Source organism: Melospiza melodia, chromosome 27 (assembly GCF_035770615.1).
Source record: "Melospiza melodia melodia isolate bMelMel2 chromosome 27, bMelMel2.pri, whole genome shotgun sequence".
NCBI classification, from domain to species: domain Eukaryota; kingdom Metazoa; phylum Chordata; class Aves; order Passeriformes; family Passerellidae; genus Melospiza; species Melospiza melodia.
The window spans coordinates 3,566,999-3,584,633 of record NC_086220.1 but is presented as its reverse complement, the minus strand read 5'-3'; the positions used below and the strand labels follow the sequence as shown (position 1 = coordinate 3,584,633).

At 45.4% G+C, this 17,635-nt stretch overlaps 1 protein-coding gene across 5 annotated transcripts in view; it reads left to right on the top strand.

Annotated features, from left to right (window-relative positions):
• Positions 1 to 17,635, top strand: part of LOC134429940 (lethal(3)malignant brain tumor-like protein 3) — a 43,275-nt gene that overhangs the window by 1,211 nt on the left and 24,429 nt on the right. For 2 of the 5 annotated variants that reach the window (XM_063177356.1, XM_063177354.1), the window contains exons 2-10: positions 8,959 to 9,067; positions 9,375 to 9,483; positions 10,798 to 10,855; positions 11,898 to 11,986; positions 13,099 to 13,203; positions 13,830 to 13,965; positions 14,457 to 14,548; positions 15,468 to 15,619; positions 16,386 to 16,462. In XM_063177356.1, coding sequence (XP_063033426.1) covers positions 9,006 to 9,067; positions 9,375 to 9,483; positions 10,798 to 10,855; positions 11,898 to 11,986; positions 13,099 to 13,203; positions 13,830 to 13,965; positions 14,457 to 14,548; positions 15,468 to 15,619; positions 16,386 to 16,462 — 880 coding nt within the window. In that variant the 5' untranslated portion in view covers positions 8,959 to 9,005. The remainder of the gene's footprint in view (positions 1 to 8,958; positions 9,068 to 9,374; positions 9,484 to 10,797; positions 10,856 to 11,897; positions 11,987 to 13,098; positions 13,204 to 13,829; positions 13,966 to 14,456; positions 14,549 to 15,467; positions 15,620 to 16,385; positions 16,463 to 17,635) is intronic. The other 3 variants (XM_063177355.1, XM_063177358.1, XM_063177357.1) reach the window with 3 other exon arrangements.

Here is a 17,635-nt window from a genome sequence, read left to right as displayed (position 1 = left end):
ATTGCACCTTATATTGCAAGTAATCCCATTAAAGCTGAACGTGTGTGAAATGAATTGTAATTCCCGGTGAGTGCTGGGGTGGACTCAGAGCCCAGTTTGAGCTGCTGGGGACAGCTGGGTACAACTGCTGGGCAGGTTGTGCAGGGCCAGCTCTGCTTGTCTTGGCCAGAGGTGATTTTCTCTGTCTTCAGGGTTTCATTGCCATAATGAGCAAGGTGCAGGAGGGCCAGTGGGTACACAGCCAGATGTGCTCTGCAGACCATTGCTGCCCCACTGACTCCTCAGGACCCAGGGTGTGTTTTCCTTCCATCAACCATGCTGTTTGTCAGCAATTTTATCACCAGTTCTTTATTTACTGAACTTTTAAGTCTTCACACTGATTTTTAGAAGTAGCATTGTGAATTTATTTGAAGCAGTGTCTGCAGTCTTACTTTAAATGTACTTAATTGTGTTGGTCTATCTGCAGGAGAAGGCCTGGCTAGCCCTTATCTCACTTCTGTCTTCATGAAAAGTGTTTAGTGCAGATACCTCTGGGTATGACAATATATTCCATTGGTGTTGAGGGTGAAGCTTCAGTGTAACCCCTTGTCCTTTGCCATTAGTGCTAGTGTTGCAGTGTGTTGTAGGGGCCTTATTCCAATAGCTAGTAGTTTTTGAGAGTTGACATGTGCTGCAAGCCTGACACTGGGACATGGAATCAGATCCTCTCAGGATGACAATGGAGATCATAAAATCATGGAATACCCTGAGTTGGAAGGGACCCACAGGGATCATTGAGTTCAAGTCCTGGCACAGCACACCCCAACAATCCCACTGTGAGTGTTGTCAGACAATAAGGTGTGAAGTGTCCATGTGCCAGTCCATGGCTCACCTCTGGGCAGGAAAGTGTTCTGGAGGCCTAAATCCCATTCTGAGAATTGCACAGCTTGAATATCAGGGAAATGTACATAGACTGGATCAAAACCAGATTGACCCACAGCAGTGATTACTCTGGGCATTTACAGTCTCTCTGTGAAGTAACAAGGTGATTCATGAGTTACAGTGTTGGTTCTTCTTCCCCCACACACTGTTCTCTCTGTCCCATATTTTCTGTAATTTTTAATCTATATCAGCCTTTCCTCAAGCCCTCCAATTGTGCTGCATGGGCGCAAGAGCAGGAAGGAGGAGACACAGTGGGATGAAAAATCAGATTGGAGACTGGGGGAAAAATGACCAAATGAGTCCTTATTAAGGAAGCCTGGCAGCTGCACACTCCTGCACGTGGAATCAGTTAGTAACCAACGCCAACAGAGATCTGACCAAACCCTCTTTCTCCTAATTAGCATCACTCTGTTCCACAGGTGAGGTGTGAGGGCAGATGTGCTTTGCTAAATTTGACAGATTATTTTCTAGAGAATGGTTCAATTTACTGCTAAAATACTTTACCCCCAAGGAATGGGTGTTTTATTGCTGGGTTTAGCATCTTTTGGCTCATCTCTTGTTTGTTTTGTTTTGGTTTTTAAATTTCTGATTGAATCCAGCAGAGTGTTGGGATAAATGCATGGTAGAGCTAAGCAAACAGGTAGAGGTTGTATGCATGAATCACACAGGATTTGTTTTGACAACCCTATTTGTGCTGCAGCTTTTAAACTTTTTGAAAGGCTGAGAGAATTGGGATTGTTCAGCCTGGAGAAGAGAAAGCTTCGGGGTGACCTAATTGCAGCTTTGCTGTGCCTAAAGGGAACAAACCTACAAGAAAGCTGGAGAGAGACTATTTACAAGGGCCTGGAGCAACAGGGAGAGCAGGAATGGCTTCATGCTGGCAGAGGCAGGTTTAGATCAGATCTTAGGAAGGAATTCTTCTCTCTAAGGGTGGGGAGGCCCTGGTACAAGTTACCCAGGATAGCCGTGGCTGCCCCTGGATCCCTGCAAGTGTCCAAGGTCAGGTTGGACAGGGCTTGGAGCCACCTGGGATAGTGGAAGGTGTCCCTGCCCATGGCAGGGGTTGAGACTGGATGGGCTTTGAGGTCCCTTCCAATCCCAAACCATTCTAGGATTCTGTGATTCTACTTTGGGTCACTCCTGCAGAGCATGAAGGTTTTTTAGGTGTGTAATTCCTGTGTGGCTTCAGGTGATGTTCAGAATTGTTTACAGTGATTACAGGTGATTCCCAGGGACTGGGATTGGCAGCTCTGTGGTTTCAGGCCTGCAGAGTCATTCCTGGGCTCCCAGCTGGGCCCCATGGAGGTTTGTGCAGGGCTGGGGCAGTGGCCAGGTGCCCTCCCCAGAGTCACTGCCCTTCCCAGGCAGGAGGAGGGGAGAGCTGGGGAAAGCAGCTCAGCACCAAAGGCTCTCAGTGAAACCCACAAAACTGGAAGTGCACTGTTTCTGCTGCTCTCTTTCCATGAAGGAACAGAAAGCATTAACTCTGTGGGTATGGAATAAGGTTTTGTGCCTTCTTTTTCATCCCTCCCAGTCTGTTTGGAATAGGTCAGAATGCTGTCCAGCACGGCACTGAGTGCCTGTAAGGACAGGAGAGAGGAGCTGCTGCCACACGGCTGTCACAGTGTCACCCAAACCTACAGAGAGGCAGCAAGGTGGGTGTGGTGGCAAAGAGGAACAGTCCCACTCGAGGGGGCATCACTGCCAGGTGTGTGATGCTCTGTGGGAACAAACAGCACTGCCAGGTGTGTGATGCTCTGTGGGAACAGGCAGTACTCTCAGGTGTGTGATGCTCTGTAGGAGCAGTGCTGCCAGGTGTGTGATGCTCTGTAGGAACAGCGCTGTCAGGTGTGTGATGCTCTGTGGGAACAAACAGTACTGCCAGGTGTGTGATGCTCTGTAGGAACAGGCAGCACTGCCAGGTGTGTGATGCTCTGTAGGAACAGGCAGCACTGCCAGGTGTGTGATGCTCTGTAGGAACAGGCAGTACTCTCAGGTGTGTGATGCTCTGTAGGAACAGGCAGCACTGCCAGGTGTGTGATGCTCTGTGGGAACAGCACTGCCAGGTGTGTGATGCTCTGTAGGAACAGCACTGCCAGGTGTGTGATGCTCTGGGAACAGGCAGCACTGCCAGGTGTGTGATGCTCTGTAGGAACAGGCAGTACTCTCAGGTGTGTGATGCTCTGTGGGAACAGCACTGTCAGGTGTGTGATGCTCTGGGAACAGGCAGCACTGCCAGGTGTGTGATGCTGTGTAGGAACAGCGCTGTCAGGTGTGTGATGCTCTGTGGGAACACTGGAATGCCGGCTGGCATTGGCAGGGGCGGGGCTGGGTGTGGAACAGGCACAATCAGCAGCCACAGCCTGTGCCAGTGCTTTTCCTCTGACTGCTGGAATAGATACATGAGTGTGTTTTTGACACAGCTGTGTCAGCAAACCAAGATGAGCAGCTCAGAGGCTCCAACAGTGCTTTGGGCTTTGTTCTAGGATGAGCTGCTGGTTTAGAGTAAACTCACAATTTTGCTGTCTGATCCTGTGAGCTGATTGAGGTCACATTGCTGTGGTGTTGTTTACTTGTCCCCCAGTGCAATAGCATACCGTAATCCATATGTTATCGTGTGCTTAGGGGAAACTTGGAAGGGCTCTGTTGTACAAATGAGCTGGACAAACTCCTGAAAACCCAAGGACTTCATCTTGTGATCCTGTGGCGGAACCTAGAGCAAAAGTCTTTGCTTCTCCTCCATACCAGCCAAAGCATCCCTCTCCCTTCCTAGACCCTTTTCCCACTCTAATCTTTCAGAGCAATATTTTCCTTGATTTGTAGTTAAAACATTTCCCTCTTTGTGGGAAACAAAAATTAGTAGGAAGTGCAATGGGGGAGCTTGGAATTCCTCAATTCTGAATTTTGTCTTTTTTTCCTTTCACTGACATAGTCTCTTCACGCCATTAAATCTCTGGTGGCTCCTGGCGCTTTCTCTTGAGGCATTGGTACAGTTCCATTGCAGCCTCTGAAGGTTCATTTCAGTCCCTCACTGATGAGGTTCCTGGAGATGAGGCTGGGGTTTTATTTGGTGATGGTATTAGTTCAGCCTTGCAAAACATTGTTTGCCTGAGGTGAGTAACAGGTTTTGAGGGTGAGTAAAGCATCATCTGTCACTGTCACAGCCAAGTACAGGCGAGGTGTCTGAGCTCCTAAGGGTTCTGAGCAGTTCTGGCTTTAGTTGTGCTGCAAGGAGTCATGATGGGGTTAGTGTGTCTGTGTTTGAAGTGCATCTCTGTTCCTCATTGATGGCACAGGAGAGGCTGGCAGATGTCACCTGTCAGGTGTCAGACACCGCTGCAGAGCTCCCAGGAGATGGGAGCTTCAGAGCTGGTTTGCATTGAGTGAGAGGAGCAGCTTTGCTCAGCTCCTGCCCTGTTTCAGGGCAGAAAGGTGATTTGCAAATCAGTTATTCCCAGAACAGCACAGTATCAGATGGTTGCCTTGATGCCAGGTGCTTCTTGAATGGGATTTTGCCTCCTGGTCCATGGAAGCTTTGCCAGAAGTGCTGCAAACTTCACATTAATACTGGATTTACAGTGTTGGGTTTATTGCACCATTGCATTCCTCACCAGAGAGAGACACTGAAATCCTCATGTCATTGGAAATTATCCTGGCAGCACCTGGAATGGGATTCCTTTTGAAATATTTCTCTTCCCATCAAGTCTGATGGTGTTTATAGAAGTAGAGTGAACCCCTATCTACCCATTTAGCCTTCACACTCACTTTGAGTGAACTTTTACTCTTTTTTCTTCGTGTTGTTTTTTTTTTTATGTATATAATTTTTCATCTCCTAACAAAGGTAAGATGGATATTAAAAGCCAAAGCTGGTTTTCTGTAGTAACAATGAGGTGGTTTCCCAAGCCTGCACTGGTTCAGGGGCAGAAATGAGATCAAAACCTGAGTATTTCTGGCCTTTTCCTGTGGATTCCCTGTCTAAAGATAAAGCATAGAGGTCTGGGTGGAAGCATATTAATTAGGCTTCGTTATCTCTGTCAGCCTGGCAATCATTTATCATTTCATAAATCTGAATCTGCAACGTGAAACTGAATAACTCATCTCAGTTTTGAAGTATCTTCTTTTGCCTTAATGTTTCTGAGACTTAAAATGCTAAAGATGAATAGAAATCACAAACTGGGACAAATGAGGAATATTTGGGCCTGACTATGGTTCTTCAAAATGTTTCATGTTCGTTTCTGCTCTCTTTTTAATTGCCCCCATTTGCTTCCTTTTATTGGATTCTCTTGATTTTAATGCAGATTTTACTAATAAGGGAGCATTGTAAGAAAAGCGATTATTTCATTTTTCTGTGGGTTCTACTGGATTTATAAAATGCAGAGATGAGAAAGACCAATTATTTTATCAGGCCTTCTCTGCTTAAGTTCCAAATAATTTTCTGTATTGTGATTTTTGACATTTTTCCTGGCCCAGTTTGAAGTAAATTCTCCAAGTTAATTACTTCTGTCCAAGTAACTTCCAAACTCCTTCTCCTAGAGGGAGCTTTGTAAATAATCTTGGTGCTTGAGCTTCTTTATTTTTAAAGCCTGAACACAAAGAATAAAATCTAAAAAAGGCTGGGCTTGCCCTTGTTGAAACTGGTGACCAAACATTTGCTATAAACAAATGTTTATAGATGTACAAGGCTCCATCAAATATTAATATATTCAATACCACCCAACACAAGGCTCAGTGAGTCCAGTTCCTGCCTCTCCCTGCAGCTGTGGGGATGGAGATGTTCTGTGACCCTGAACATGGACATGGCCACAGATGTTCCACACCTGCACTTCCCATAAACTGGGGGAAGCTGGGGAGCTCCTACAGAGGTGATCCCAGGTATATTTCCTATTGCCATTTGCAGACATCTCTCCTGCTTTTGGCCCAATTAAAATAATCCTAAAGAGCTGTGGTGGTGCTGGAATTGGAGCTGCAGGAATGCTGACGTGTCCTGTGCTGCCCAGCATCAGGTCTATGGGTCTGCCTTTGGTTGAATTATGCTCACACTGAACCTGAGGGTAGAAAGTTGAGCACCTGGAAGGCTTCAGGTCAAGAATGGAGTTCAGGGGCAAACAGGGCTCTCAGGAATCAGAACCAAGGTCTGATGGTCACAAACCTGGGGTTCTGTGTTAGAGGAGGGGGAGTGGCTGTTGACATTTGCAAATGAAAGTAGTCAGCTGTTCTGTTCCTTTGTGCTGAAAACAAATACACAGAATTGCCTTCAAGGTTGCAAGTTCTGAGTCTTGGGGAGGAAAAGATGAATTTCAACTGAAATAAATTTGAGCTGAAGAAACTTGAGAGCTCTGAAAAATCAGGTGGTTGTTTTTGTTACCACATCAGGCATTCAGAATCAGGCCCCTGACATTCGACCTGTGTTGATAATCTTCCTTTTCTTCCTCCTCCTCCCTTTGAGCAGTGGGGAAGGGCTGTGAAGGACCTTAAGCTATGAGGAGACAATTCTGCCAGCAGATGTGGATAAACCTTCATGCTTGGGGTGTTCTGAGATCAGTTGTCTACACTCCCATAAAACATGGAATTGGTCCGTTGACTCCTTTGGGTTATTTTGCAGGGGTATAACTTTTGCCCTGTGTTCAATCCAAGTCATTACACTTCAGCTCCTTACCCAGCAGTAACATTCCATTGCAGAAATAGCTTCACTTTTATTGATTCCTCCTAATGGCAGAGAATCAACAAAGCACCACATTATTTATTAGACTGAAAGACACCAAATGATAATGTGTTGTTTTATATTAGATGATCAAGTGGAAGAGCCCTCAGTACCTTGGTTAGTGGGTCTGGTTGGAATGTTCAGCTGGAACACAATAACTGGCTGTCCAGAGAGCTGCTTTGTCCTTAAGATGCCAAATATATATATTTTTTCCTGTTTAATCCTTTTTCCTTCTTTCTCTTCCTGCTATATTCCAGTTCTTGCATGCACAAAATGCATTTTTCCTTAATACCATTCAAGAGCATCTCTGGAAGGACAGATTATTTCTGGAGGGTTTGTGCGGATTTCATATTAGCAAACCTGCTCTGCTGAGCTTTGTTGTGTAAAGGAAGATTCAGTCCTCATAGTAAACTCTGCATTTCCAGAATTTAGGAATGAGGGATAGAGCTGTGGGATGAAACTGGAGGTTCCCCCCATGATCAGCCAGGCCTCACCCACAGATCACACTGTTAGTAAAGATGCTCATTGTTTTTCTGATGCAAATTTATGTGTTCTGGGATTGGGGTTAGGCTTCCCCAGCTCACCTGGCCACAGGTGCACTGTGAGATTTTGGCAGGAGGGAGCCCTGGCCTCTGTCTGCAGCGGTTTGAGCAGAACCAGAACTGTTCATTCAGTGCAGGGGCGTCACTGCCCTGGAGACCTCTGCTCCTGCAGTGCCTGGGCACCTTCCCAGCTCCTGGGCACAGGAACCCTGTCTGGAGCAGCATGTGGAGCTTGGAGATCTCCTTCCACTGTCCTTCTGCCATGGCACCGAGCTGTCCCACCAGCCTCAGCCTCTGGAATCTGCACCAGGATGCTGCTGCTCCTGAAGTGTTTGAGGGAGATGAACTGAATGGAGTCCTGCAGGAAGCTGAGTCCACTCAGAATTGTCATTTCTTCAGAATGGGACATTTCTCTTTGTGTTGAAATGGAATCATGCTCTGTCTTCTTGGGGCTGCAGAGAAGGATGTGAGCCTTTCAGAAGCAAATCCAGCATCTTTGAAGCTTTAAAAAATACAAGCTTTAGATAAAGAGAGGGAAGAACATTTGGGATGAAGCTTTGATAGGGTGCTGGAGGCAGGATCCTGAGGCCTGGAAGCGTATAGAAGACAGAGGGGGCTTCTCCACTCAGCAAAGGAGCCCTGTTTCAGAGTGAAGCAAATGCTTTCAGGCTGAAGTTTCAGTGAAGTGCAGATGGCTGAGAAAAGATCTCAGACTAATGAAGTGCTTGGAATAAAAGCTTTGGAGCAGAGCTTGCAAATGCAACCACCTTTGACTTGCCTCTTTTATTCTGGAGTTCAGTAGCTCCATAATGCACACAGTACAGAAGATCAAGGAGTGGGTAATCTTTGCAGCTTTTTGCTCATCAAAAAGGTGGTTTTTTAGTTTAATTTTTTTAATATTTGGTTGCATTTGCAGGTCAGGAGTAATAAAAGATGCATAGCGACACTATTTAACACACTTTAATAATTTTATCTGGACCAGTAAAGTGTTCCTGCATGGCCTGTGTTTTAAGCTCCAAGGATGAATCTCTGAAGCCTGCCATGTATCATGCTTTCTCCAAAGCTACCCTGTGTGTGTCTGGATGGGTTTTCTAGTTCTGCATCTGGATTTGCTGTGATGTCCTCAGCAGGACAAGCTGAGTGTGTGTGAGGCTGTAGTGGAGCAGGGATGAGTGTCAAACCCTCCTCCTTCCCAGCTCTCCCTCCTGCCCTGAGTGGCACAGGGAGATGGGAGTGGGGGTTGTGGTCAGTTCATCACAAGGTTGTTTCTGTTGCTGCTCGGGGAGAGGAGTCAGAGTCCTTCCCTGCAGGGAATCCTCTCGTGGGCGAGAGCTTTTCATGAACTTCTCAAAGTGAGTCCATCCCATGGGCACCAGTTCTGCACACACTGCTGCAAGGTGGGGCAGCCCTTCAGCCTGGGGTCAGCCCTTCAGGCTGCTCAGCATCACTTACTTTGTAATCACCAGTTTCCTTTGATTAAATTATTCACTGTTTCAGCAGAGAGCTCCCTCACAGATGGTATCAAGGAGTCATTAACGTTTGAAAAGACCTTTAAGATCATCAAGTCAACCAAGATGTGCCTGAGAGTACTATTGGAGACCAGTGCTCCAAAATTAAAACATTACAAATAAAAGGGGGTTTTCTCTGCTGAGGTGGTGTGGCAGCACACAGGTGATGGTTACTTCCCTCACAATGGGATACTGAGTGTCAGTTAATGAAAGTTTGTAAAGGACTTCAGCAGAAAGGTGTTTTAACATTTTAATTTAATAGTTGTCTTTTTCTTTACTTCTGCAGTGCCAAGACAAGCTGTGCCCTGCTCTGATTCCCAAACCTGTGAGCAAATGGATTGCTTTGAGAATGGAAAGATTTGTACTCAAACAGGCTCCCAGCAGCACAGGGAGAGGTACAGAAATCCCAGATTTTTCCCATTTTTTGTTTGAAAACAATTAAAGGGAGCATGGTGTTGCTGTGAGTTGAATGAACCTGTCAGACCAAGTGTTACAGTTCTATATCCAGGAAATCCTGCAGACACCTTTCATTTCTTCAGGTCCTCAGCCCAGGCCTCCTCATTCCAAGAGGTTCAGAGACACTGGAAACAGTGCAGGAATAATATTTTAATTTTATATTGTTTTTAATTTTGGATGTTTAATGATATCAAAGACATTCCAGATGATTGCAGAAACAGGAAATAATGGAAATGTTACTACCAGCAGTGGCTGTCAGGTGGCTGAGGCTGGCAGACCTGTCAGACGTCTCCGGAGGAAGAGAAGATTGCCTTTGGATTCGGAGGATGAGGAGGAAAATGCATATGAGGATGAGGTAAATGAGGCTGCATGTACTTCCTTTAAGGAGAGCTGTGAAAAGCAGGGGCAGTTATCTCAGAGTTCCTTGTGCAGTGCCAGCTGGGCTGAGGGAGCTTGTTCTGTACCTAGGGAATGGTCTGGGTCTGATCCTGACTTACATCAGTGATGGGAATGTCTGTTCTGAGGAGTCACAGGGGTGGATGAACAGCTCAGCTGAAGGGAAGGTCAGCAGTTCGCAGTAATAACACCACGTCCCCAGAATAACTACATTCAAATACTGTTGTGTGATATTGTCAAACCACAGGGTTTGTTTGGGTTTTATTGCATACTTGCAAGTACTCTCACTGCACTACCAGAAACCTGTATTAGTGTTGCATAACCAGCAGTACCTCAGTTCTGAGCTGATCTTTCCTGTAGCCCCTAACCCCCTCCTGGAGCCCTGTGCTCTACTTCTACTCATCAGTGCGTCTCTGAGCCATTTTATGTTTATTCACATAATGCAGGGTTCTGTATGGCAGAACAGGGGCAATAAAGCTGCAGCCTCAGCTGTCATGAGCAGTTTAATTCATGGTCTTGCTCAGCTTTTCTCTGGGATGTGGGTGAGATGTTTTAAGGGACGGGTGTTTCCAGAAGTCCTTGCAGTCTTTCTCTTCCCCCTTCTCCTCGTTCTCATTAGAAACTGTCCCCCTGTCCCTTCTGGGGAGTGTTTGGCAGGCAGCTTTGTATGGCACGTTTTGCCTGGTTTTGGTTTGCTCTGAGAAATGATGGCCTGGGAGGAATCAAGCCCGAGTTTGCAAACACACAGAAGAGATGGGAATGAAGGGTGGGCGTGGAGTGTGACACAGAGAGACCACATTGTCTGGGGTGCTCATCTATGACAGGAGTTCCTTGAAGCTTCTGCTTCCTTCAGGGCTTCATAAATTCCTTTTTTCCCCCCTGTATCCATTCCCTGGCATAGATGGATGTAAGAAAGGGAAAGGAAAAAGGACTGTTCCAGTAAGGCTGCTGATGTGAGCAGCAAATCCTGCATTGCAGAAAGCAAATCCTCTGTATTGTAATGGAGATTTTGGTCCTGTGCTGCTCTTTAACATTTAAATGAACTTCAGTAGCATATATTTAATAACTTATAAAGCACTTTGGGATACCAAGATCAGCGTTATCTGTGCAACAGTCCCTCCTGGTGTTCTTTCAGGGTTGTTAAAGAGACAGCGATGCTGGCTAGCAGTCCTTTTAGTTACCTGTTACATCCCTATTGTACCTGCATTGTGAGATGATCGGAGGGAAGGGAAAACAATCTTGCTAAACTTCTTTTTAACATATCTGTGTCTAGGAGAAGAATAAATCAAATAATATGAAAAGCCGCAGAAACACTAAACCAATAAAACAAGGTGAGCTAAGCTCATAGTCTCTTTTCTTTAATGTTTATAGATTTTTTTTAGTAGCTATTATAAAGTGAATAATAATAAACAGAAGAATAAAGGACAGGAGAGCTCATTTCACATTCAGAACAGCTTATTGCGTCCATAACCCTCTTACCACTGTCGGCTTCAGAGATGTATTAGCAGGAATATCCTGGATTTGCCTGCATAATGGACACAGGGTAAGGATCTGGAAGGAGTCAGCTTCATCCAGAGCTCACTGAAGATAATAAGAATCTTTTTTTCATTGACTTTGGAGAGCTTCAGTCACAGCCTAGAGTGCTAAGTAAAAAATAAATTGTAAACAACGTGATTGATTGTAGACTATGAGTTAAATGTATTATATACCTTAAATCAGTCAGTATGTAACTGGAGGGGAGAGTTTTAATGTACATTTAGAATGTAATTTTCTCTGTGTATGACTGTGGTTCTACCAGAATGAATCCAAGTTGTTTCCATCTGGGAGCTGCCTCTCTAGTAGATGCATTGTATTATGAGGAAGTTATAAATATATGTGTGTATATAAAAAAAAATATTGTCAACTTAGCAAAAAAATCACTTGGTTTTTAATTTATTTTATTTTAGGCTTATTTTAGCAGCAATTATGTGCCTCTCTGTGCTACCTGTTAGTTTATATTTAACCCCTTATTCCTCTGTGAAATGTCAGGAGGAGGAATTAATTCCCACAATTTTAAGTTATTCTGTCTTGTCCAGACTCTTCCTTGGCACCTTTCCATGGGCAGCTTGCCAGCGGTCCAGGTGCCACAGTTCATTTGACCTGTGCTACAATAAATTTTCATTTCCTGAGGAATGAGCACAGTTTTCCTATTGCTGGAGTTTCCAAAAGCAAGCAAAAGCAGAGAAGGAAAGCAAAACCTTTCCTCAGAAGTTGAGTAACACTCTCTCTTTTGGGGTGCCACAGCAAACATGGGAGGAGGAGGAGAAGAGAGGAGAAGCAGAGCAGGAGGCATCAGAGAGAAGCGTTCATTTTCTTGTTGTTTTGATTAATTAGTGCTTCCTGGAAAGAAGAAGGTATGGAACTGGTCTTCCTACTTGGAAGAGGAACAGATGCCAGCTGCTTCCCTAAAGCTGTTCAGAGAGGTTGGCAGCTTTTTTCACTCTCTTGCTGTTTTTCTCAGGCAACATTTCAGGGTTACTGGCAGTCACAGGATGAGGTGGGGCTGCAGACCACCCTTAAGCCTGCACTTGTATTTCTGAGTTGTTTTGGTACAAGTAGGGCAGGGAAACAGGCATTTTCCCTGGGCATCTCATCCCAAAGCAGGGTGTACAAAATGCTGGTTGAATCCCACAGATGAGCAGCAGCTGTTTGGATCTGCTCTCCTCTGGCCCAGTGGCTGTTAGGCTGGAGAGGGACAGCCTGCTGTCTGTCCCATGTCCTGTGGGGCTGAGCAGAGCCCTCCCAGCCTGTCCTGTGCTGCTCAGGCCATGGTGTGGGCACGCTGGGAGTGCCAGGAGGGAGGGTGGGCTTGTGTCAGCCACGTGGCAGTGCCAGAGGCCGAGTCCAGCCTCGGTGAAGCTGCCTCTGCACCCAGTTAAATGTGCAGCTCCCAGTGAGGTCTGCAGAGCCCAGGGCTGTTGGTCCCCCCAGAGGGAGCTTAAAAGGAAGGTCCAGTCCTGCACTGGGTCATTTGCAGCCCCAGTTCAGGGTGCTTTTAAACTTTTGCTGTATTTCAACTGTCTCACTTGCATTAAGACTGCAGTTAAATGAAAAGCACAAAAGTTGTCTGGAATAACTGTAAAACTGGGCTGCAGATCAAGCCTGCCTTGTCCCTTTCGCCATTTGAAGTTGACAAGTTACCTTTTGGTGGGGGTCTGGACTGACACAAAGTGGTTATGGCTTTCCCAGCTCTTTGATTCTGCACTGAGCTGGGAAGGGGATTCTTTTGTGTTTGAGAAGAGCTCATTTCTGCATCTGCTCAAAGATGCGTTCGTAACTAGTTGCAACAGTGCAGTGGTTTCGAGAGAATAATTAGAATAATGAGTAAATGTGAAATAAGGTGATGGTGCCATTACTGATCCCTGAGCCTGCACCTGTCTGTTGGAGCCACAGTCACTTGGGGTGGGATTTTCTTCTCTGAGTTGAGCTTTTGAAACCTGAAATATAAAAATTGAAGCCTTAAGTATGTTATGATTGCTCTGCAATAGATTTTGTCTTTAGGAATTAAAAACAAATGTTTCTTGCCCCCTCACAGTATCAGTCATTCCCACAAGGCCGAAATGGATTTAAAGTCGGAATGAAATTGGAAGGGGTGGATCCTGAACACCCCTCTCGATTCTGTGTTCTCACAGTTGCTGAGGTAGTTGCTTTTCTTGTCTTTGATTCCAAAAGTCCCATGTACATCTGGAATTATTTCTTTTTTCAATAAAAAGTAGAAACATAAGAGTAATAGCACTTTAGTTAGTTAATTAATGGTGACAATGAAGGAAAGGTGTTATGTAATTAAGGATCTTTGCCTGAAATCCTACTGGCAGATTTTTGCACTTGTAACTAAGAATAGCAAACCTATTAATTGCCTGTAGTGAATGAGTATGAAAAAGAACAATGCCACAAGGCCCCAAGATTTAGTAAATATAAACAAGTCAGAATGCTTTTATGCAGCTTCAGTTATGTGAAATCTGGGTTGATCTGGTGTAGACATTTAAGTTCTGGGGCTGCTTTTGTACCCCAGGAATGTGTTCATGGCATGGAGCAGGGGCTCAGGGAGGTTCCACTGACCAGTTCTGTTTCCAGCTGTTTGAAGTGGGGAAAGAGGAAGCTGGAAACTGGGAGAGCAAATAAGTTAAAGTACAACTAGAGTTTCTGAGAAAGAAATGAGATCCTAAGTTACTTTCTCTGTAAGTGCAAACATGAGGGAGTGTTTTATAAGTGATTCTTTTTCTCCTTTGTGACCTTTGGTGATAATCAGAGCTTCTCTCCCTGTAGGTCCAGGGGTACAGGATGCGACTGCACTTCGATGGTTACCCAGAGTGCTACGACTTCTGGGCTAATGCTGACTCCTCAGACATCCACCCTGTGGGCTGGTGTGAAAAAACAAGCCATAAGCTGCTCCCTCCTAAAGGTATGACAGAAAATAGAGCGGTGTACGAGAAACTATAAATTCTACGACAATGTCCTGGCTCTGCATATTTCATTTTTAGTGTGATTTCATTGTGGAACTTGATCTGAGGGGCTAAAGGGAAGAGGTTTAACTAACACAGTGACTCACAAAAGAGCAAAATATCTTCTCTGTGATATTCCTAAAGACTGACAGTGTTAGTTACAGCAGAAACTCTGGATTGAATGTCTCTCTGTGCTTCAGAACATACTTATTTTCTGCATTCAGTTCTTTCCTGCATTCAATTTCTAGAAACATTTGAAGGTTGAGATTAATGATTGGACATTATGGTGAATAAGAGAGAGCTGGTTTAGCTGAAATGCACAGCCCTTGGAGATCATAGCAGGGTAGTTTTCATGCAAAGTTCATATTCTTTCCAGGTAATTTCCATTTCTGAAAAACCCACCAGAATGTACCAGGGCCATGTAAAACAATCTTTTTTTCTCTCTTCCTAGGTTTCAAGGAGGGAGAATTTAATTGGACTTCCTATCTGAAGAACTGCAAAGCTCAAGCAGCTCCAAAAAGCCTTTTTAAGACCCTCAGCAGTGTAAGTGGTGATATGGAATAGAAGGGGTTTCAATAGGTCTGGTGCTATGTGAGTTTTGATCAGAATATTTATGTGGTTTTAATATGCTTATGTCAGAGGTACAGCCATGGTACAATCAGATGCAAACTACTTCGTGCTGTGTTTTATTTTTTAGAAGGAAAATTAGTACAATTTTTCTTCCTTTCCCCAGTCACTGACATTCCAGAGAAAGAATTTGTATTTTCCTTCCTCCTTAATGCTGGAGGAAAAGATTTACTGAACCTTTTATTAAATATATTACAACCGTCTGTTTTACTGTGCCCCTACAGTCAAGATATTTGTGTCACTTTCATGTAATTTAATAATTTCCAAAATAATTTCTGGATTCAAGCAGTATGCTCATGTGTGCCGTGTGATTCATTATGGGGCTGTGGATCTTGAGCTTTTGTCATCCTTCCCCAGTGGTGCTGTCTCAGTTCCTGTGATATCTCCATCCCATTCCGTGTTACTGGGATCCACCCACAGGCTGGTGGATTGGAGGCTGCACATGGACAGTCACTGATTCCAGCAGGATCAGGGCCCAGCTCTGCCCTACTTCCCACTCAGGCACTTTGTCTCCTTGAAGACTCCCCTAACTTTTCCACCAATAAAACAGGATGTGCAATGCCCATTATCCTCAACAAATCACTGCAGGGTGTCTCAGCCTGGGAGGCTGCAGTGGTCAATGAACCTGGAAATTCTGTTTTTTGAGCCACATTAGCTCTTTTTTAGTAATAGTCATTGCCAGAACTCATGGAAAATCCTGTCTGCAAACATCTTGATAGTCACTGTAGCGTGTTTTGTTCTGTGGGTTTTGGGATCAAAGGAGTTTATAATGGGGATTTCAATGGCTTGATCAAGAATGTGGCTGATTTCTCTTTCCTGGTGTCCTGTTCCTTAGCCTGTCACACCTTCTGGGTTTCGTCTGGGAATGAAACTGGAGGCAGTGGACAAGAAGAACCCATCCATGGTTTGTGTTGCCACCATCACAGACATGGTGGAAAACCGGCTGCTGATACATTTCGATAACTGGGATGAGAGCTATGACTACTGGTAAAAGACTCTATTTCTGATACATGGCTGAAGGTAGACTGGCTTTGTTTTACATGCAGGCCCTAAAGCTGGGATCTTATATCAGTTTTCAGGCATCTGAGTAATTCCTTGGGGTTTTCACAAAGAGCCAGTTGCCAGGTAGTTCCCTTCCCATTTGTGTGCTGGGCAGCTCAGTACAGAGCCAGTGGGGTTGCCTGAGCTGGCTGGGAAGCACTGGAGGTAAGAAAACTTGTGGTGCCTGAAGGGGCTCCAGGAGAGCTGGAGATGGTCTTTGGACAATGGATGGAGGGACAGGACACACAGAGTGGCTTCCCAGTGCCAGAGGGCAGGGATGGATGGGATATTGGGAATTAGGAATTGTTCCTTGGCAGGGTGGGCTGGCCCTGGCACAGGGTGCCCAGAGCAGGTGTTGCTGCCCCTGGATCCCTGGCAGTGCCCAAGGCCAGGCTGGACGGGGCTTGGAGCAGCCTGGGACAGTGCAAGGTGTCCCTGCCATGGCAGGGGTAGAACAGGATGGACTTCAAGGTCCCTTCCAACCAAACCCTTTCAAGATTTACTTTGTATTCCCCTTTCTTTTGGGACAGCTTGAATGCCTTGAAAACCCAGTGTTACACATTCTAACGAGGCAGTGCTTGTCTTCCACACCGTGATCACACCCACTGAAAGCATGTGCTCCCCCAGCAAAGGCCTATCAGACAGCATTCGAAATCCTGCCTTTCTTTTTGCTTTCCATCTGACTGGTGCCAACTTTCCTTCTTTGGTACAGGTGTGAAACGAGCAGCCCATATATCCGTCCTGTTGGCTACTGCCAAGAAACTGGAACCCCACTGACAACACCACCTGGTAGGTTGCAAAAAACCTGCAAACTATATCTTCCACATAATTATATATTTGCAAGTTCCAGGTTCACTTCAGAACTCTTTATTCTCTGAACAATATTGTTGTTCCTACTCTTTGCCACTGCAATTTATGTTGTTTCATAGTTCAGTGAAGAAATCTGTCTCGGTTTGAAAAGACAGATGTCTGCTAAGGAAGGCAGGAGTATCCCTTGAAATGAAAAATGTAAACCACCCCTCTCCTATTGTAATTTTGAAATTAAAGGACTCTCAGGCAAAGATATGGGAATAGGAGTAACAGTTCTTTATTAGGAAAAAATAAAAATTAAAAGAAAATATAAAAATAAAAATGCAGTAATACAAAACAATGCTCCCAGAGTGAGAGCCGGCCCTGGCACGCTGTGGCTCAGGCTGGTGGCACAGCCCCATGCCATGGGGGCTCAGCCCTCCTGCAGCCCCAGCTGTGGCTCTGCTGCAGCAGGGATCCTGCACAAGGGGGGAGTTTTCCTCTGCAGCTCCAGGGCTGCTGCAGATGGGCCTGGGCTCCCTCTGGCCATGCAGGGCAGCAGAAAGCTGCTCCTCTGGCAGTGCAGGGGGCAAAGGCTGCTGTGCTGTGCCAGGCTCAGATTGCATCCAGGCAGGAATGCTTGGCTCCTGCCCTGGGCGCAGCATCTGCCCATGGGATGCTGGAATTGGATCAGCCCTGCAGGGACACTCAGTGGCCATGGACAGCAGAGATCTCCTGGAGGGAGGATTGGCTGTGGGAGAGATGAAGAAAACTGCCCCAAGAACAGCAGAGAACTGCCCCAGCTCTGACAGGTGGGGACAGAGCACACACCCAGACACATCTTGCAAGCTAGGACAAAATGGAACAGGGTTTGGTAATTTATAATTGAATTTGATTTTAGAAGCGAGAAAGTGAGAAGGATTTCCAGCATTTCCTTCAGGGTGAGCTGGGAGAAAAAGGGATCTGTACCATGATTTCCTAGATGGAATTTCTGGAAATCACAGAATACTCTGGGTTGGGAGAACCCACAAGAATCATTGAGTCTAGTCCTTAAATGAATGGCCTATACAGGGATTGAACTATGGCCTTGGCATTGTTAGCACCATGCTCTAATGATTTCCTAGATGGATTTTTTGGAAATGAAGGAGTAATTAATCCACATCTTTTTCTGCC